Below are 16410 nucleotides of genomic sequence, written 5' to 3'. Positions count from 1 at the left end.
TGAATATGGAGGAATGGTTACCATGACAACTTGGCTGAAAATTCTGAATTGTGAGGTGTTTATAGATTTTAATTTCACCCTGCTTCTCACAGCAGGACAATAATCCTGCAGCTACAAGACATGTAAATGGTTATGTGGATTATAATTAAGGGACATGTTTGTAGGGGCTGATACATTTTTTTCAATAGGGCAAATCAAGTCTGACATTTTTTAAGTGGAAATTACAAACTTTAGAAGCCTTTTTAAACCTTGAAGACACTACAATTTGCATTTCCTGCTCCGCTGGAAAATTCTCTGCGACAACGGAGTGGCCAAATTTAAGATCGCAGATCTGTACATACTGAAATCCCCTGTATTATTCAGGCTTTTTGGTTTTATTTTAGGTGACCTTTCACAGAAGGTGTGACGCTTCATACAGCCTGCCCACTCACTGTCACCTGTTTAAACTATATGCACCAATGCACAAATCTTTTCCATTCCATATACCCTGTGCACCTATGGTAAGTCCACATTCCTATAATGTAATTTTCCTCTACCACTACCAGGAACTGAAACATTTCATGGCCGTATGCCCTGCTTAACGTACTGGGAATGTAATCACTCTTACAGCAAATATTTGAAGCACTCCTAGTCGTTTACTAGCTGCCTTACAATGATGCCAGAGAGCTGTTTACATCTGCTATAGCTAATAGAATGTATTGTACACACCACAATGTCCACACACAATGTCCACACACTCCTGTTTGCTTGGAAGACAGGCCAAATCTAACACAGAACATACATTTTGGCATGCGAGACCATAACTTATCATTTAAGTATCTGTGATTAGCTATACTCCCGTTTCTCCCTTTTTTTAGTTTGCTCTTTTGCTCTTCTGTTTCTTAAACATGTTACTGTTCCTTCAGTTGTCTTTTGTTTCTTTTTAGTAAAACGTTTGTTTGATCTGATGTCTTTTCTGTGATCAAGTCTTAAGTGTTTTCAGACAGGACCTAGGCTGCTGCATGTGCTACTGGCAGGAGTTGGACAGACTATTCTGTCCACTGAAAAGCCTCTTTAAAAGAAGAATTGTAATCCAAAGTTTTAATGGCTGTATGTATATTTATTTATTTATTTATTTATTTTAGTACCAAAGGAAACAAGTATATGCATGCAATTCTGAATTGAGCCCAACCCTGGTTTGTACCATTGCTGCTGTGGCATGTCTTGTTTTGACCCTTTTCTGCCTTTACTGTCAATGTATTTATTGCCTGTTTACAAGTCATGCTGAATGAATGAAAATATGTAGGATGTAATAAATAAAAAAATTATGCTTTATTTGGACACAATCCGGTCATGTGGTTGTCAGCTCAAGTTGTTCTAAGGCTAATATTCTAGTGTAGCAGTCAGTCAGATGGAAATTAATCATTCTCTTATAAATACATTTCATTTCAAATTCAAACTTTATGTCCAACATCCTGTAACACATCACATCAAAGTTTATTGGTCAATTTGCAGGTGTCCCTGCAGGTGCAGTGAAATGCATATTTTTCTAGCTCCTACAGTGCAGCAGAATGTCTAGCAAATACACAAATAAGAAGATCTAAACAAATCAAATGTCAGAATGTGTCCAATTAACAATCAAATGTAGATTATATTAGTGAGCAGTGTCAGAATCCAGAATATAAATACGTGGTGTGTCTAGACTGTATAAGTTGTTATGGTATGTACAGTAGTAGGTATATTAGGATGAGCTATGTTGAGAATACAGTATACATACACAGTAAGTAAACAATATAATATGCCACGCAGTCATGGGTGTATAGTTAGTACAGGAGGGGGCTGAACACACACCCCTGGAGGTTCCCCGTGTTGAGGATCAGTGTGGCAGAGGTGTTCTTGCCTACCCTCATCACCGAGGGTCAGCCCATCAGGAAGTCTAGTACCCAGTTGCAGAGGGAGGAATTCAGACCCTTAGCTTAGTGCCCTCCTAGCTCATCACTATGGTGTTGAAATCTGAGCTGTAGTCAATGAACAGCATTCTCACATAGGTATTCCTCTTGTCCATGTGGGATAGGGCAGTGTGCAGTGCGACGGCGATTGTGTCGTCTGGATCTGTGGGGGCGGTATGCAAATTGTAGTGGGTCTCAGGAGTCAAGTAAATTGGAGGTGATATGATCCTTTACTAGTCTCCAAAGCACTTAATGGTGACAGATGTGAGTGCTATGGGGTGATATTCATTTGATTCATTTAGCTTTCTTGGGTACAGGAACAATGGTGGACATCTTGAAGCAAGTGGGGAAAACAGACTGGGATAGTGAATAGGTTGAATGGGTCTTTAAACACTGCTCTGAGGATGCTGCTTGGGACGCCGTCTAGGCCGGCATACTTGTAATTCATTGTTTGACACAACATACTCTCCTATTTCTAATCGTTTCATGAGTACTGAATCAACATGTTCATGTATATAAGTATTGCAAAATAATTGTAATGCTTGGCATTAAAATTATGATTTAATTTCAAATAAACAAAGAAAAATAGACTCAATCCACATTTCAAATAAATGCTGTAGGTAATTTCTGGGAATATACAGTTTGTACATGTTTATATTTTAAATGTCATTATAGTTATGTGTATCTATAGTCCCTGTACATTCTAGAGGGTCCACCATGTACTCTCCCTACTGGTGTCCCCCAGGGCTCGGTTCTAGGTTCTCTCCTCTCTATACAACAAGTCACTTGGCTCCGTCATATCCTTACATGGTCTCTCCTATCATTGCTATGCGGATGACCTTCAACTACTTTTCTCCTTCCTCCCTTCTGACACCCATTTGGTGACATGCATCTCTGTAAGCCTGGCAGATACCTCAGCTTTAATGCTAGCCTAACACCTCAAGCTCAATTTCGACAAGAAGGGGCTTCTCTTTCTCCTGGGGAAGGCATGCCTGCTCCAAGACCTCTCCATCATGGTTGACAAATCCATGGTGTCCCCCTCCCAGAGTGCAAAGAATCTTGGCGTGACCCTGCACAACACCCTGTCGTTCTCTGCAAACATCAGAGCAGTGACTCGCTCCAGCAGGTTCATGCTCTACAACATCCCTAGAGTCCCCACTTGTACCATCAATTCTTTGCAACTTATTCAGAACGCTGCAGCCCGCCTGGTGTTCAAGCTTCCCAAGTTCTCCCATGTAACCCCGATCCTCCGCACGCTCCACTGGCTTCCAGTCGAAACTCATACACATTACAACACCATGGAACATGCCTACGGAGTAGCAAGAGGAACTGCCCTTCCCTACCTTCAGGCTATGCTCAAACTCTACACCGCAACCTGAGTACTCCGTTCTGCCACCTCTGGTCTCTTGGCCCACACATCCCAGCTCTCGCTCAGCCCAGTCAAGGCTCTTCTCTGTCATGGCACCCCAATGGTGGAACCAGCTTTTGCATGAAGCTAGGACAACAGAGTCCCTGCCCATCTTCCAAAAACATTTGAATATCCCACCCCTTCCTGAATATCCTAACCATTCCCTGAATAACCTACCCCTTCCCTGAATAACCTACCCCTTCCCTGAAAATCATACCCCTTCCCTGAATAACCTACCCCTTCCCTGAATATCCTACCCATTCCCTGAATATCCCCCCTACCCTTTCCCCCACCCCTTACTAGCACTGAATTTGCTGTTAGCAACTTTATTGAGGAAAAATGTATTTATTATGACTGAGATACACCATACATACAAAAGTATGTGGACACCCCTTCAAAATAGTGGATATGGCTAATTCAGCCTCACCCGTTGTTGGCAGGTGTATAACATCGAACTCCCAGCCATGCAATCTCCATAGACAACCAGTGGCAGTAGAATGGCCTTACTGAAGAGCTCAGAGACTTTCAACGTGGCACCGCCATAGGATGCCACCTTTCCAACAAGTCAGTTTGTCAGATTTCTGTCCTGCTAGAGCTCTCCTCTGCAGGAGGGTGCCGCTCTAGCAAAAATCATCTGTCCTCAGTTGCAACACTCACTACCGAGTTCCAAACTGCCTCTGGAAGCAACGTCAGCACAATAACTATTCGTGCCAAGCAGCTGCACACAAGCCTAAGATCGCCCTGCTTAATGACAAGCGTCGGCTGGGGGGGGGTGTTAAGCTTGCCGCCGTTGGACTCTTGAGCAGTGAAAGCGTGTTCTCTGGAGTGATGAACCCCGCTTCACCATCTGGCAGTCTGACGGACGAATCTGGGTTTGGTGGATGTCAGGAGAACGCTACCTGCCTCAATGCATAGTGCCAACTGTAAAGTTTGGTGGATGAGGGATAATGGTCTGCAGCTGTTTTTCATGTTTCGGGCTAGGTCCCTTATTTCCAGTGAAGAGAAGTCTTAATGCTACAGCATACAGTGACATTCTAGACGATTCTGTTCTTCGAAATTTGTAGCAACAGTTTATTTATTTAACTAGGCAAGTCAGCTAAGAACAAATTCTTATTTACAATGACGGCCTACTGGGGAACAGTGGGTTAACTGCCTTGTTCAGGGGCAGAACGCCAGATTTTTACCTTGTCAGCTTGGAGATTTGATCCAGCAACCTTTTGGTTACTGGCCCAACGCTCTATCCACCGCCGTGCACAAAGCAAGGTCCATACAGAGATGGTTTATTGAGATTGGTGTGGAAGAACTTGACCGGCCTGAACAAAGCCTTGACCTCAACCCCATCGAACACCTTTGGGATGAATTGGAACGCCAACTGCGTGCCAGGCCTAATCGCCCAACATCAGTGCCCACCCTCACTAATGCTCTTGTGGTTGAATGGAAGTCCCCGCAGCAATGTTCCAACATCTAGTGGAAAGCCTTCCCAGAATAGTGGAGGCTGTTATAGCAACAAAGGTGGGAGTGTATGTGGTTGTCAAAACTAGCTATCTTAAGATTAATGCAATAACTGTAAGTCACTCTGGATAAGAGCGTACGCTAAATTACTCAAATGTAAATGAGTAGATGTTTATCAGGTGCAAATCGTTATGCACAGAGAGATATCACTACATATATGATCCATCCCACACAAACAAACACCCCAAACATCAGGCTGAACAACACCAGCAAACGGGCCTTCTGGGAAGCCCTCTCTGCCTCCCTCATGTCCCCTCTGGCCAGAGCAGCACGGGTCTAGAGCAGAGTGGAGAGACAACCAGCTCAGTCAGGACTTGGTCTGTAGCCAACAAGCATATGTATTGTTTGAAGATGTTTGATAGAGTACAATAAAAGTCAAATGAATTGAACATTATGTAACTCTTCTTCAACTGTATCAGACATCTTGTTATGTCATCATTACCGTAAGGAAGGCCTCGGTAGTGTCACTGCATTCTTAGGATTCTACTACACCTACACTGAAACTCATGCCCACTCTCTGCCCTAATTCAATTCAGAGCCAGGCCTTTGTCAGTGCACTAAGGATGTAGTGCCTCATATGAGTGGGCAATTTACCTCATATGAGTACAAAAGGGCGATGAGGCCACTCATAAGGCAGCAGAAGATGGTGACCAGCAGGGACTCCACCATGTAGTCCTTGGGCAGGGGAGGCTGCTCGTCCCCCAGTGGAGGGCCGCTCATGTACTGAAACACAACAGAGGCAAACATGCAGGGACACAATAACCTATTAAAATAGTGGACATTCTTGATTTTGAATAGAGATTTCAAATAGAAATGACACACTGTCGTTACGTCACAGGACAATAGTCAGATCTATTGTTAAATCCGGAAGTAGTCTCGCGTGGCCATAAGGGAATCGATTTTTGAACCGTACGGGAATCATGTGTGATTCAATACAGCTATGAGGAGTAATTGAATGTACAAATCCGTTCTAAACTTACTGTGTGTCTAATAAATCTCTCCATCCACCACCACCACATGAGAAAGTATTTGCGTTTGGCAGCACATTTACACTAGTTTTCTTTTGCTCTATACTGATACTCTGATACTCTCTTACTATGGTGTTGGGAGGGTAGCTGGGTGAAGGCATGAACTGGGCCTGGTAGAAGGCTGGCTGGTTGGGTCCTGGCTGGCAGGCTATGACAGGGGGTCCTGGGTAGTGAGGTGGTTGTGGGGGATAGATAATATAGGTCATCTTGGGGTCAGGTGGGCTGTAGGGTGGGGGCTCTTCTGATGGGGTGGATGCTGTCATGTCTGGTTGGACCGAGGAGATCTGTGGCTGATACACAGTCGAGGGTGTCCCTCCTGCCAGGTCTGTCTGGCTTAGCAGCTCCTCCCTGGTTAACCTCCCATCACTGTCACTGTGAGCTCTGTATGGCGGACAGGCAGCAAAAGTACTGTCTGCCTTAGGCACTGGAGGACAGACAGTGTGGACATTGTCACTGTTGGATGACAGATGAGTGGTTTGGACAGGTAAGCTTGTACGTCCAACAAGGTCTTGGGTTCCTGAGTTTCCCTCCTGCCCTGCTGTCCTCCCACTGGACAGGGCCTGGCTCTCACGGCCGGGTGGTTGAATGACTAATGAAAGTGAAAGAGGAAGGATAGATATTATAATGGTTAGACTGCGATTCTTGGTCAACTGGCAATGAAGAAAAATGTCTAAAACCTGTTTATCTACAGCAATGATGTAGCCATAACTACATGACCAACATTATTCATGAATGACATATTTTAGAGGAAGTGAAAGGCCCCTGTAATCTCTATTAAGTAAGCAGAGAAACTCTCAAGTTTCTCCAGGGCAGTTGACTGACCCACTTTGGTTTCTACAGTGGAAAACAGTGCATCTGATTAATGAAAGGCCCAGGCAAAATGAGCGTGGTTATACGGTGTCATTCTCCAGCTGCCGGTGTGGTTTGTCAAGGCTTATTGAGTTTTTGCTCTGGAAGGGGTGGAGCTTGCTGACTGACTGAGATCACAGCACAAACAGCAGGGCAGAGCCGGAGCCAAGGCATCCAGGCTGCTCTAGTGTTGCATGTCTGGGAAAGAGAGGTTTTAGACTTCGGCCTGCAAAGATAGGAAGCATGTAGATTTGAAACCAACTGAGATCCCGTAGAATACATTTTTACTTGTAGATTGTATAATGGACCTGTGCATCACTGAAAATCCTGCTGGATAAATAGAGCAATAATAGCAACCTAATGTATCTTCATAACAGTATCATGTCCCATATATTTACACCTGTTGTGACATACATTGCGTTCTTTTCTGGCTCGTTGTGACACCTACATAAGAGGATCAAAACCTACAGTTATTCTAATTTGTTTTTTCCCTGACAAGAAGTTTCCTTTCGCTTAAAATTTAGTTCATTAAATATTTTGTTGTTGTTGTTTTTCCATCATATTTTAAATCATAAAAAAAATACACTTTATGACACAGTCAAGAAGCATTATGACCATCATAATCATATTAGGTAGACAGGCCTATCTCGTTTATGCCCTTACATTAGATGTCAGTCAAAAAGAGGTTGTCTGGTCCTGCTCCCGAAATCTGCTCCTGCAATCATCCCAGTCATCAGTAACAGCGCGTTCGGCTCGGTGCATGTCTGACATCAATGTGTGTGGAATTACAATGATAATATGGTCAATTTAAAAAACAATTATACGACATAAACATACTGTTGACATGTAGGCTATGGTGTAATGAAATGTTTTGTGGGTTTTGACACTCTTATGTAGGTGTCATAACCAGCCATAAAATAGCTACCGTGGTATATTTTGTGGGTTTTTACACTCTTATGTAGGTGCCATAACCAGCCATAAAATAACTACCGTGGTATATTTTGTGGGTTTTTACACTCTTATGTAGGTGTCATAACCAGCCATAAAATAACTACCGTGGTATATTTTGTGGGTTTTTACACTCTTATGTAGGTGCCATAACCAGCCATAAAATAACTACCGTGGTATATTTTGTGGGTTTTTACACTCTTATGTAGGTGTCATAACCAGCCATAAAATAACTACCGTGGTATATTTTGTGGGTTTTGACACTCTTATGTAGGTGTCATAACCAGCCATAAAATAACTACCGTGGTATATTTTGTGGGTTTTTACACTCTTATGTAGGTGCCATAACCAGCCATAAAATAACTACCGTGGTATATTTTGTGGGTTTTTACACTCTTATGTAGGTGCCATAACCAGCCATAAAATAACTACCGTGGTATATTTTGTGGGTTTGTACACTCTTATGTAGGTGTCATAACCAGCCATAAAATAACTACCGTGGTATATTTTGTGGGTTTTTACACTCTTATGTAGGTGTCATAACCAGCCATAAAATAACTACCGTGGTATATTTTGTGGGTTTTGACACTCTTATGTAGGTGTCATAACCAGCCATAAAATAACTACCGTGGTATATTTTGTGGGTTTGTACACTCTTATGTAGGTGTCATAACCAGCCATAAAATAACTACCGTGGTATATTTTGTGGGTTTTTACACTCTTATGTAGGTGTCATAACCAGCCATAAAATAACTACCGTGGTATATTTTGTGGGTTTTTACACTCTTATGTAGGTGTCATAACCAGCCATAAAATAACTACCGTGGTATATTTTGTGGGTTTTTACACTCTTATGTAGGTGTCATAACCAGCCATAAAATAACTACCGTGGTATATTTTGTGGGTTTTTACACTCTTATATAGGTGTCATAACCAGCCATAAAATAACGCAATATATGTCACAACAGGTCTAAATATGTGTCATGACAGTGACGTGTTATGTGTTATGGCGCTTGGTGTAAATAAAGTGTTGCCGAATATTGATTGTTGTACAACCCCATCTTCTTTAGTTTTACATCAACTCAATGCACACAGCTTATCTAATATTGTAACGTTTGTTGTTTGTTTTTGTGTAATCCTAATCATTCAATTTAAATTCCCATTTCTCCCAAAGTCCACTGTTTCACACATTTTAGACAATAATAAACAATCATTTTGGTTGGTAGTACTAAACATGCATTAGGGCATGAACAGAGACTAACCTGGGTCCATTTTGGCAGGCAGCGTACAGTACAGGGCACTATACAGTTGAAGAACAGTAGAGAGGAGGATTCAGGTGGTCAACTGTAGAAAACATCTGATCCAGACAACAGAGACAGAACATGGGACAGTTTACAGCAGATATCCCATGGGCTCCCACAAATGGCTGCAGATCTTGTGCCTCCCCTCCACAGGGTTGAAATAGTATCGTGTTTGTTTAATAATTGACAGGCTTGTGTGTGTGTGTGTGTGTGTGTGTGTGTGTGTGTGTGTGTGTGTGTGTGTGTGTGTGTGTGTGTGTGTGTGTGTGTGTGTGTGTGTGTGTTGTGTGTGTGTGTGTGTGTGTGTGTGTGTGTGTGGTGGATGTGTGTGATTGCGTGTGTGTGTGTGTGTGTGTGTGTGTGTGTGTGTGTGTGTGTGTGTGTGTGTGTGTGTGTGTGTGTGTGTGTGTGTGTGTGTGTGTGTGTGTGTTGTTTGTGTGTTTTAGGATGTGACAGTGAACTCTAAAGGTGGGTTTACTGATGAAGGTGGAGCTTGAAACCTGGATTGTAAACATAACATGGAAACAGGAACATCACAGTTTCTTTGATCATGCCAAAACCAATGTGAAAATAAACAGCCATGTTTTAGAAATGGATGAGCTCATCATCATTAATGGGAACAGTGATAACATTCAATAAGAAATCATTCTAATGTATTGTTCAGACAAAAAAACAAATAACGTGAAAAACACTGGAAACCTGAGGGTGACTCAGTCATCAGATATCTAGAGATCTGTACTTCCTCTTCTCATCCCCAACAAAGGTGTGCTACTTTCTTGTGTTCCTCAGAGTGATTCAACTGGCTGATGACCCTTTCTTTTTGCCAATCATTCTGCTCACAGTGCACCTTGCTTTCTTCAATGGCAGAATGCTAGGTTAGTTATTTGATATCAGATGCTATGTCACATTTATGGCATTGTATTAACAGGGTATGATGAGTCTCTGTTTCCAGCGGTTCAACATGGCAGGTCTACTTATTGATTTCATGTATGTGTAGTGAAGTGTGTATGATTTTATAGTCACATCTATATTAGGTTTAGAGCCAGCAATGTATAAGATAAAGATTTGGAAACCTTTGTACTGTAACTATGTAGGAATCTAAAATGGTTATTTCAAGACCCACAGTAAATTGTAATACATTGGAGGGATGCATCATTTTATCACAGCATTAAGCCTATGGTGCTACCTACCTATGATAGTGTATAGTGAAAACTCTAATTAACATCTGTGGCTGGGGAGAGAATGCTCCAAACAAAAGATTGTCAGTATTCTTTCCGGTGTTAACATCTTTAATCCCTCTGTGTTTGGCACCTAATTATAGGCCGTCATTGTAAATAACAATTTGTTCTTCATTTGAACTGACTTGCCTAGTTAAATAAAGGTTAAATAAAAAATAAATACAAATTGTACACTAGGCTCATTTGCTCTCTCTTGCACAGTCAGACTGTGAGGAAGGAAACTATCCAGTGCGTAAACCATGTGTATCTCATTCACACCCATCGGGGGGTGGATGTTTGCTATCACACAATTATATTACTAAACTGTCCAATTAAAACGTTTCTCCACAAACGGTCACTAAAGATATTTGCAAAGATGGGCTGTGGGAGATGGAGCTTTAAAGAGCTACATGCTGTCATACAAAGAAGGTCCACATTGGATTCAACTTTGACAATAGCTACAACATTACACGAGACATCGCCTCTGACATAAACACTAAAACATGTGTGTGTATGCAGTATATTAATATGTTGTGTGTGTATGCAATATATTAATATGTTGTGTGTGTATGCAGTATATTAATATGTTGTGTGTGTATGCAGTATATTAATACGTTGTGTGTGTATGCAGTATATTAATATGTTGTATGTGTATGCAGTATATTAATATGTTGTATGTGTATGCAGTATATTAATATGTTGTATGTGTATGCAGTATATTAATATGTTGTGTGTGTATGCAGTATATTAATATGTTGTGTGTGTATGCAGTATATTAACATGTTGTATGTGTATGCAGTATATTAATACGTTGTGTGTGTATGCAGTATATTAATATGTTGTATGTGTATGCAGTATATTAATATGTTGTGTGTGTATGCAGTATATTAATATGTTGTGTGTGTATGCAGTATATTAATATGTTGTATGTGTATGCAGTATATTAATATGTTGTGTGTGTATGCAGTATATTAATATGTTGTGTGTGTATGCAGTATATTAATATGTTGTATGTGTATGCAGTATATTAATACGTTGTGTGTGTATGCAGTATATTAATATGTTGTGTGTGTATGCAGTATATTAACATGTTGTGTGTGTATGCAGTATATTAACATGTTGTATGTGTATGCAGTATATTAATACGTTGTGTGTGTATGCAGTATATTAATATGTTGTGTGTGTATGCAGTATATTAATATGTTGTATGTGTATGCAGTATATTAATATGTTGTGTGTGTATGCAGTATATTAACATGTTGTATGTGTATGCAGTATATTAATATGTTGTATGTGTATGCAGTATATTAATATGTTGTATGTGTATGCAGTATATTAATATGTTGTATGTGTATGAAGTACAGAACCTTTTTTATTTATAGATGTTTTTAGTTGTATTGATCTTATTTTACATTTGTGTGGCTGTTCGTGTCTAAGTGTTCTGTATGTTGTCGTGTTTCATGTTTTGTGTGGAGCCCAGAAAGTGTATCTGCTGCTTCTGTAACAGCTAATTGGGATCCTAATAAAATACCAACACAAAGCTGAGTAACAAAGGCCAAGAATCAACAACAAGAATCAAAGGCTTTCCTTGGAGTAATGTTAGTCCAATGTCAAATGTGATATAGCGAAGCACCTGAGTGATTTGGTTGCGCAATTACGCAGGTACTTTCCCGAAACGGATGACACGAACAACTGGATTCGTTATCCCTTTCATGCCCTGCAGTCCACTTACCGATATCTGAACAAAAGAGCCCCATCAAAATTGCAACAAGCGGTTCTGTGAAAATTGAATTTAGTCAGAAGCCACTGACAGATTTTTGCAATGGGCTGCGCACAGAGTATCCTGCCTTGACAAATCGCTCTGTTAAAACACTGATGCCCTTCACAACCACACACCTATCTGAGAGTGGATTCTCGGCCCTCTATAGCATGAAACTAAATACAGGCACAGACTGTGTGTGGAAAATGATTTAAGACTAAAACTCTCTACAATACAACCCAACATTGCAGAGTTTTTTGCATCCTTTCAAGCACACCTTTCTCATTAATCTGTGCTAAATGATTCACAATTTTCGATGAACAAATAAAGTTTGATATGTAAGATGGCTAAATAAAGAGCAAAATAATTGATTATTATTATATTACTTTTTGTGCCCTGGTCCTATAAGAGCTCTTTGTCACTTCCCACGAGCCGGGTTGTGACAAAAATTCACACTCATTCTTATGTTTAATAAATGTATCTTATAGTGTGTGTGTGTGGCAGGCTTACAATGATGGCAACAAAAGAAAACATTTGAGAGTGCGCTGACTCTGGTGCTATAGAGGGGGTATGCAGCTGGAGGTTGAATGTTTGAAGGGGTACGGGACAATAAAAGTTTGGGAACCTAAAATAACTGCCAGGATTCACAGAAAATGGCAGGTGCAGTTTCATCCCTTAGAAGGGATATTTATCATACCATTCACACCTTCTTAAAATCCAACCCACATGTTTATTGTTTTATTGTACAGGCTTCAGGTGTCTTACTACAGCTTCATTACGCATTCTGTTATTCCTTTTTAGGGTCACCATGCAAACCTATAATGTGATGAGTATCTTCTTTCATAAGAGGTGATGAATTATAGCCAAACGTTTCAAAGTCATTTATTCAAAGATTAATTTACAAGCAAACCCAAAACATGATGCAGCCACCACTGTGCTTGAAAATATGTAGAGTGGTACTCAGTAATGTGTTTTGTTGGATTTGCCTAAAACATAACACTTTGTATTAGGGACAAAAGTTAATTGCTTTGCTACATTTTTTTAAAATTTGACTTTAGTGCCCTGTTGCAAACGGGATGCATGTTTTGGAATATCTTTTATTCTGTACAGGCTTCTTATTTCCCACTCTTTCAATTAGGTTATTATTGTGGAGTAACTACAATGTCGTTGATCTATCCTCAGTTTTCTCCTGTCACAGCCATTCAACTCTGTAACTGTTTTAAAGTTACCACTGGCCTCATAGTGAAATCCCTGAGCGGTTTCCTTTCTCTCCGGCAACTGAGTTAGGAAGAACACCTGTATCTTTGTAGTGACTGGGTATACTGATACGCCATCCAAAGTGTAATTAATAACTTCACCATGCTCAAAAGGGATATGCAATGTCTGCTTTCTTATTTAAACCCATCTACCAATAGGTGTCCTTCTTTGCGAGACATTGGAAAACCTCCCTGGCCTTTGTGGTTGAATTTGTGTTTGAAATTCACTGCTCGACTGAGGGACCTTGCAGATAATTGTATGTGTGGGGCACAGAGATGAGGTAGTCTTTAAATAATCACGTTAAAAACTATTATTGCACACAGAGTCCATGCAATGTTTAATGTGACTTATTAAGCACATGTTTACTACTGAACTTAAGTAAGCTTGTCATAACAAAGGGGTTGAATACTTATTGACACAAGACATTTGAGCTTTTCATTTTTTATTACTTTGTGTCTTAAAATGTCAAAAAACATAATTCCACTTTGACATGATGTGGTATTGCGTGTAGGCCAGTGACACACAAATCTCAATTTAATCCATTTTAAATTCAGGCTCACAACAAAATGTGGAAAAGTCAAGGGGTGTGAATACTCTCTGAAGGCTCTAGGTCAGCCTGTGTAAACAGGAAGCCTGGCATCATTGTATCAACATTTACAACATTTGTCTGTCACACGATGGTGCAATAGCGTGCATGCCATGCATTCTTAAGTAAGGTTAGGTTGAGGTGGTAAACACAGTGTACGCCCATACTGTTGTTTATCTGCTGGAAACACACCTCACATGTCACTTTTACTTGGTTTTATACCGTAGAAAACTGAATGAGCTTTAAGGACACGTGTAGCTGACACAGTTCCCAACCCCACGGGACAGGCTGGGAACACCACAGGGTCAGCCGTAGAGAGGCACTCATGGAGCAGTTGAGATTAAATGTGTTGCTCAAGAGCACAACTCAGACATTCCTCATCAGCCCTGGGGGTTTCAACCAGCAGCCCTCTAGTAACTAGTCCGCTTCTCTTACTACGTAGGAACTGTCACCCCACAAACACTTTCAACGGCCCAGGGTTGGACTCTACTTATTTCTAACAGAAATTAAGATGAATACCACACACCACATTTGGGTAAGATCATCAATCTCATCTAAAGTTCCCTATTTGTCTGTGTGACGGACGTCACCGTGCTTGCTTAACTGTACTTCTTCCTTAACCATCAGACCACACCGAGACTGGAACTCTGGACCTCTGCCCTGCAAACACATGTGACCACCCTCGTGTCCTCCCCACTAATGCAACCCGCTGACTCGGCATACATTTCCCAGCTTGTACTTGTCATAGGCTGCATTTACACAGACAGCCCAATTCTGATCTTGTGCCAAATTATTGTCAAAAGAGCTGATTGGTCAAACGACCAATTTGTGGATAAAGATCAGAATTGGGATAACCCTATAGCAACATCACTGTTTTACTGAATAAGAAGTTATTTATGGCCACACTCGAGATCATAATAACATTGCAATGTTGTACTTCAAGTGCTCTTTCATGCACATTCTCAAATCAAAACTCTCCAGAAATAAATAAAGTATATAGTGAACACATATGACATTTGTCTGATAAGTGATAGTGGTTCCAATCATTTCAACAAAGCCCTGCTCTCATTATGTAGCAGTTGACACAAGTCACGACTTATTCAATAAAATATAGAAACCTAAAGCAGACATATATACAGCCTTAAAGTCCATTATTATCCCTGTACCTCAAATGAGATGTGCCCCAAAAAATGTCTTGTCTTCTTGAAGGAGCATCAACTCATGGTACCTGTCCTCGTTACTCACTCTAAGCCTGTCCCCAGCTTTTAGTTTAAACACTCCGGATGTGCGTGGAGACTTTTCCCAGTAAGGAACCACTGAGTCCTCCTCCACGCAGCCCTCTGAGCCAGGGGGCTGACTGCAGTACACTGTGTCAGATGCTGTTAGGAGTTCTCTGTCATTCTGGTAGTTCATTGCAAACAGGATCACCCTCTGGGAGAGGATGAAAACAGGGTCCTCTTTGCTACACACAAAGTGACTAGGTCTTCGGAAGGTGATCTGCAGGTAAACCTCGTACACGCCATCTTTCGGCACGATGAGGTCGCCGTCATCATACTCAAAGTCGCTGAGGTGAGCAAGTCCAAGTTTGTCCTCCCATTCAAGGTATTCCCTCTTCGAATGATTAAATGAGGCTGGAGCTGGAAGAGTGACAAAGAGGACATTACCTTTAAGCTTAGTCTTATTGATTGGTCTTTCAAGCAGTAATATCATGAATAGTGTGGGTATCATAATTGTACCTGTCAGATGAGCACTTGGATTGGTTCTAACTTGCTGCTGCTGAAGACTGCCTATATGGAGGGATAAAATAGACAGTGTGAGGATGAGGATGATGATGAGGATGATTATAATAATATCATGACAACCATAATAATAATAATAATCAGGATTTACCTATAGAATAGCTTCCCGCTGAAGTGAGCTACAAATAAAGACACAAGATCCATTCAGATTTACTGTGTATAATAGTCTGCAAGATACACCACAGCTCTCTACAATTAGAATGACAAGCGTTTTCTGATCTCTCTAATAATTATATACATTTACTTTAGGCTACTGGGCCTAACAGTTTCGATTCTTACCACACACACAAAAATAAGCTTACCTGGTTGTCCGCTGCTTTATGTTGATATGCGTGTAGCAGTAGTGCAGCACACGACAGAAGTACAGAGACAAACGCAGCGAACCGAGTGAGGCACACAGACAGCACTTTATCTCTGCGGCTCACCCGGGAATAAAGAATCCTGTCACTCTTCGCACGATGACACCGGATCTCACAGCGAACCTCTTCATTGGCAGCGGCTGTCATGATCATCAGGGAGTGAGTCAAACTCAATGGATTTTGCCGTTCAAGTACGACGTTTATAAATCTTGTCGCCCACGTTCCACCTACAGTCAGGGTATCGTGTAAACGTGTTGTCTCAATCTGTGAGTTTCAGTGTAGGGCCTGCAGTGGCCAATTTTTCATGAAGCACTTAACTTCCTGTTTAGACGTTGAACTTGATAGGACTGAATAGGAACCTAGCCATACCACAAACCAAAATATTGTTGTAAATATCGTGACTCAACAGCAATGGATATAAGGTCATTGCATTTTTTCTCAAATTGTTACAGGATTCAA

General features: G+C 41.0%; 2 protein-coding genes and 1 long non-coding RNA gene across 10 annotated transcripts; 1 reads left to right on the top strand and 2 right to left on the bottom strand.

The window, feature by feature from the left end:
• Window positions 1–180: 180 nt before the first annotated feature.
• Window positions 181–9096, bottom strand: LOC118357910 (proline rich transmembrane protein 1B). Of its 3 annotated transcripts, none has more exons than XM_052478649.1 (4): window positions 8936–9096; window positions 5945–6465; window positions 5443–5571; window positions 181–2091 (listed from the first exon to the last, which is right to left on the bottom strand). In XM_052478649.1, exons 1-4 carry the CDS (start codon window positions 8943–8945, stop codon window positions 2020–2022), a joined length of 732 nt encoding a protein of 243 aa, XP_052334609.1. In that variant the 5' UTR covers window positions 8946–9096; the 3' UTR covers window positions 181–2019. The 3 variants fall into 3 exon arrangements, with proteins under 3 accessions (XP_052334609.1, XP_052334610.1, XP_035591110.1); XM_052478650.1 differs by lacking the exon at window positions 181–2091 and adding an exon at window positions 3632–5124 and having other exon boundaries at window positions 5945–7489; XM_035735217.2 differs by lacking the exon at window positions 181–2091 and adding an exon at window positions 3632–5124.
• On the top strand, window positions 7735–8593 carry LOC127911674 (uncharacterized). Of its 6 annotated transcripts, XR_008078855.1 has the most exons (4): window positions 7735–7882; window positions 7948–8077; window positions 8143–8207; window positions 8338–8463. It is a non-coding gene; the product is annotated as an uncharacterized LOC127911674 (long non-coding RNA). The 6 variants fall into 6 exon arrangements; XR_008078859.1 differs by lacking the exons at window positions 8143–8207; window positions 8338–8463 and adding an exon at window positions 8533–8593; XR_008078857.1 differs by lacking the exons at window positions 8143–8207; window positions 8338–8463 and adding an exon at window positions 8468–8535.
• A 4536-nt stretch (window positions 9097–13632) lies between the features above and the next one.
• LOC118358196 (tumor necrosis factor ligand superfamily member 6-like) lies at window positions 13633–16357 on the bottom strand. Its single transcript, XM_035735736.2, has 4 exons — window positions 15895–16357; window positions 15684–15711; window positions 15530–15580; window positions 13633–15430 (listed from the first exon to the last, which is right to left on the bottom strand). The coding sequence occupies exons 1-4, from the start codon at window positions 16102–16104 to the stop codon at window positions 14961–14963; spliced, it is 759 nt and encodes a 252-aa protein (XP_035591629.1). The 5' UTR covers window positions 16105–16357; the 3' UTR covers window positions 13633–14960.
• Between the last annotated feature and the right edge of the window lie 53 nt (window positions 16358–16410).

This window comes from Oncorhynchus keta, chromosome 25 (genome assembly GCF_023373465.1).
Source record: "Oncorhynchus keta strain PuntledgeMale-10-30-2019 chromosome 25, Oket_V2, whole genome shotgun sequence".
Classification (NCBI taxonomy): Eukaryota; Metazoa; Chordata; class Actinopteri; order Salmoniformes; family Salmonidae; genus Oncorhynchus; species Oncorhynchus keta.
This window is presented reverse-complemented; position numbering and strand designations above follow the sequence as displayed.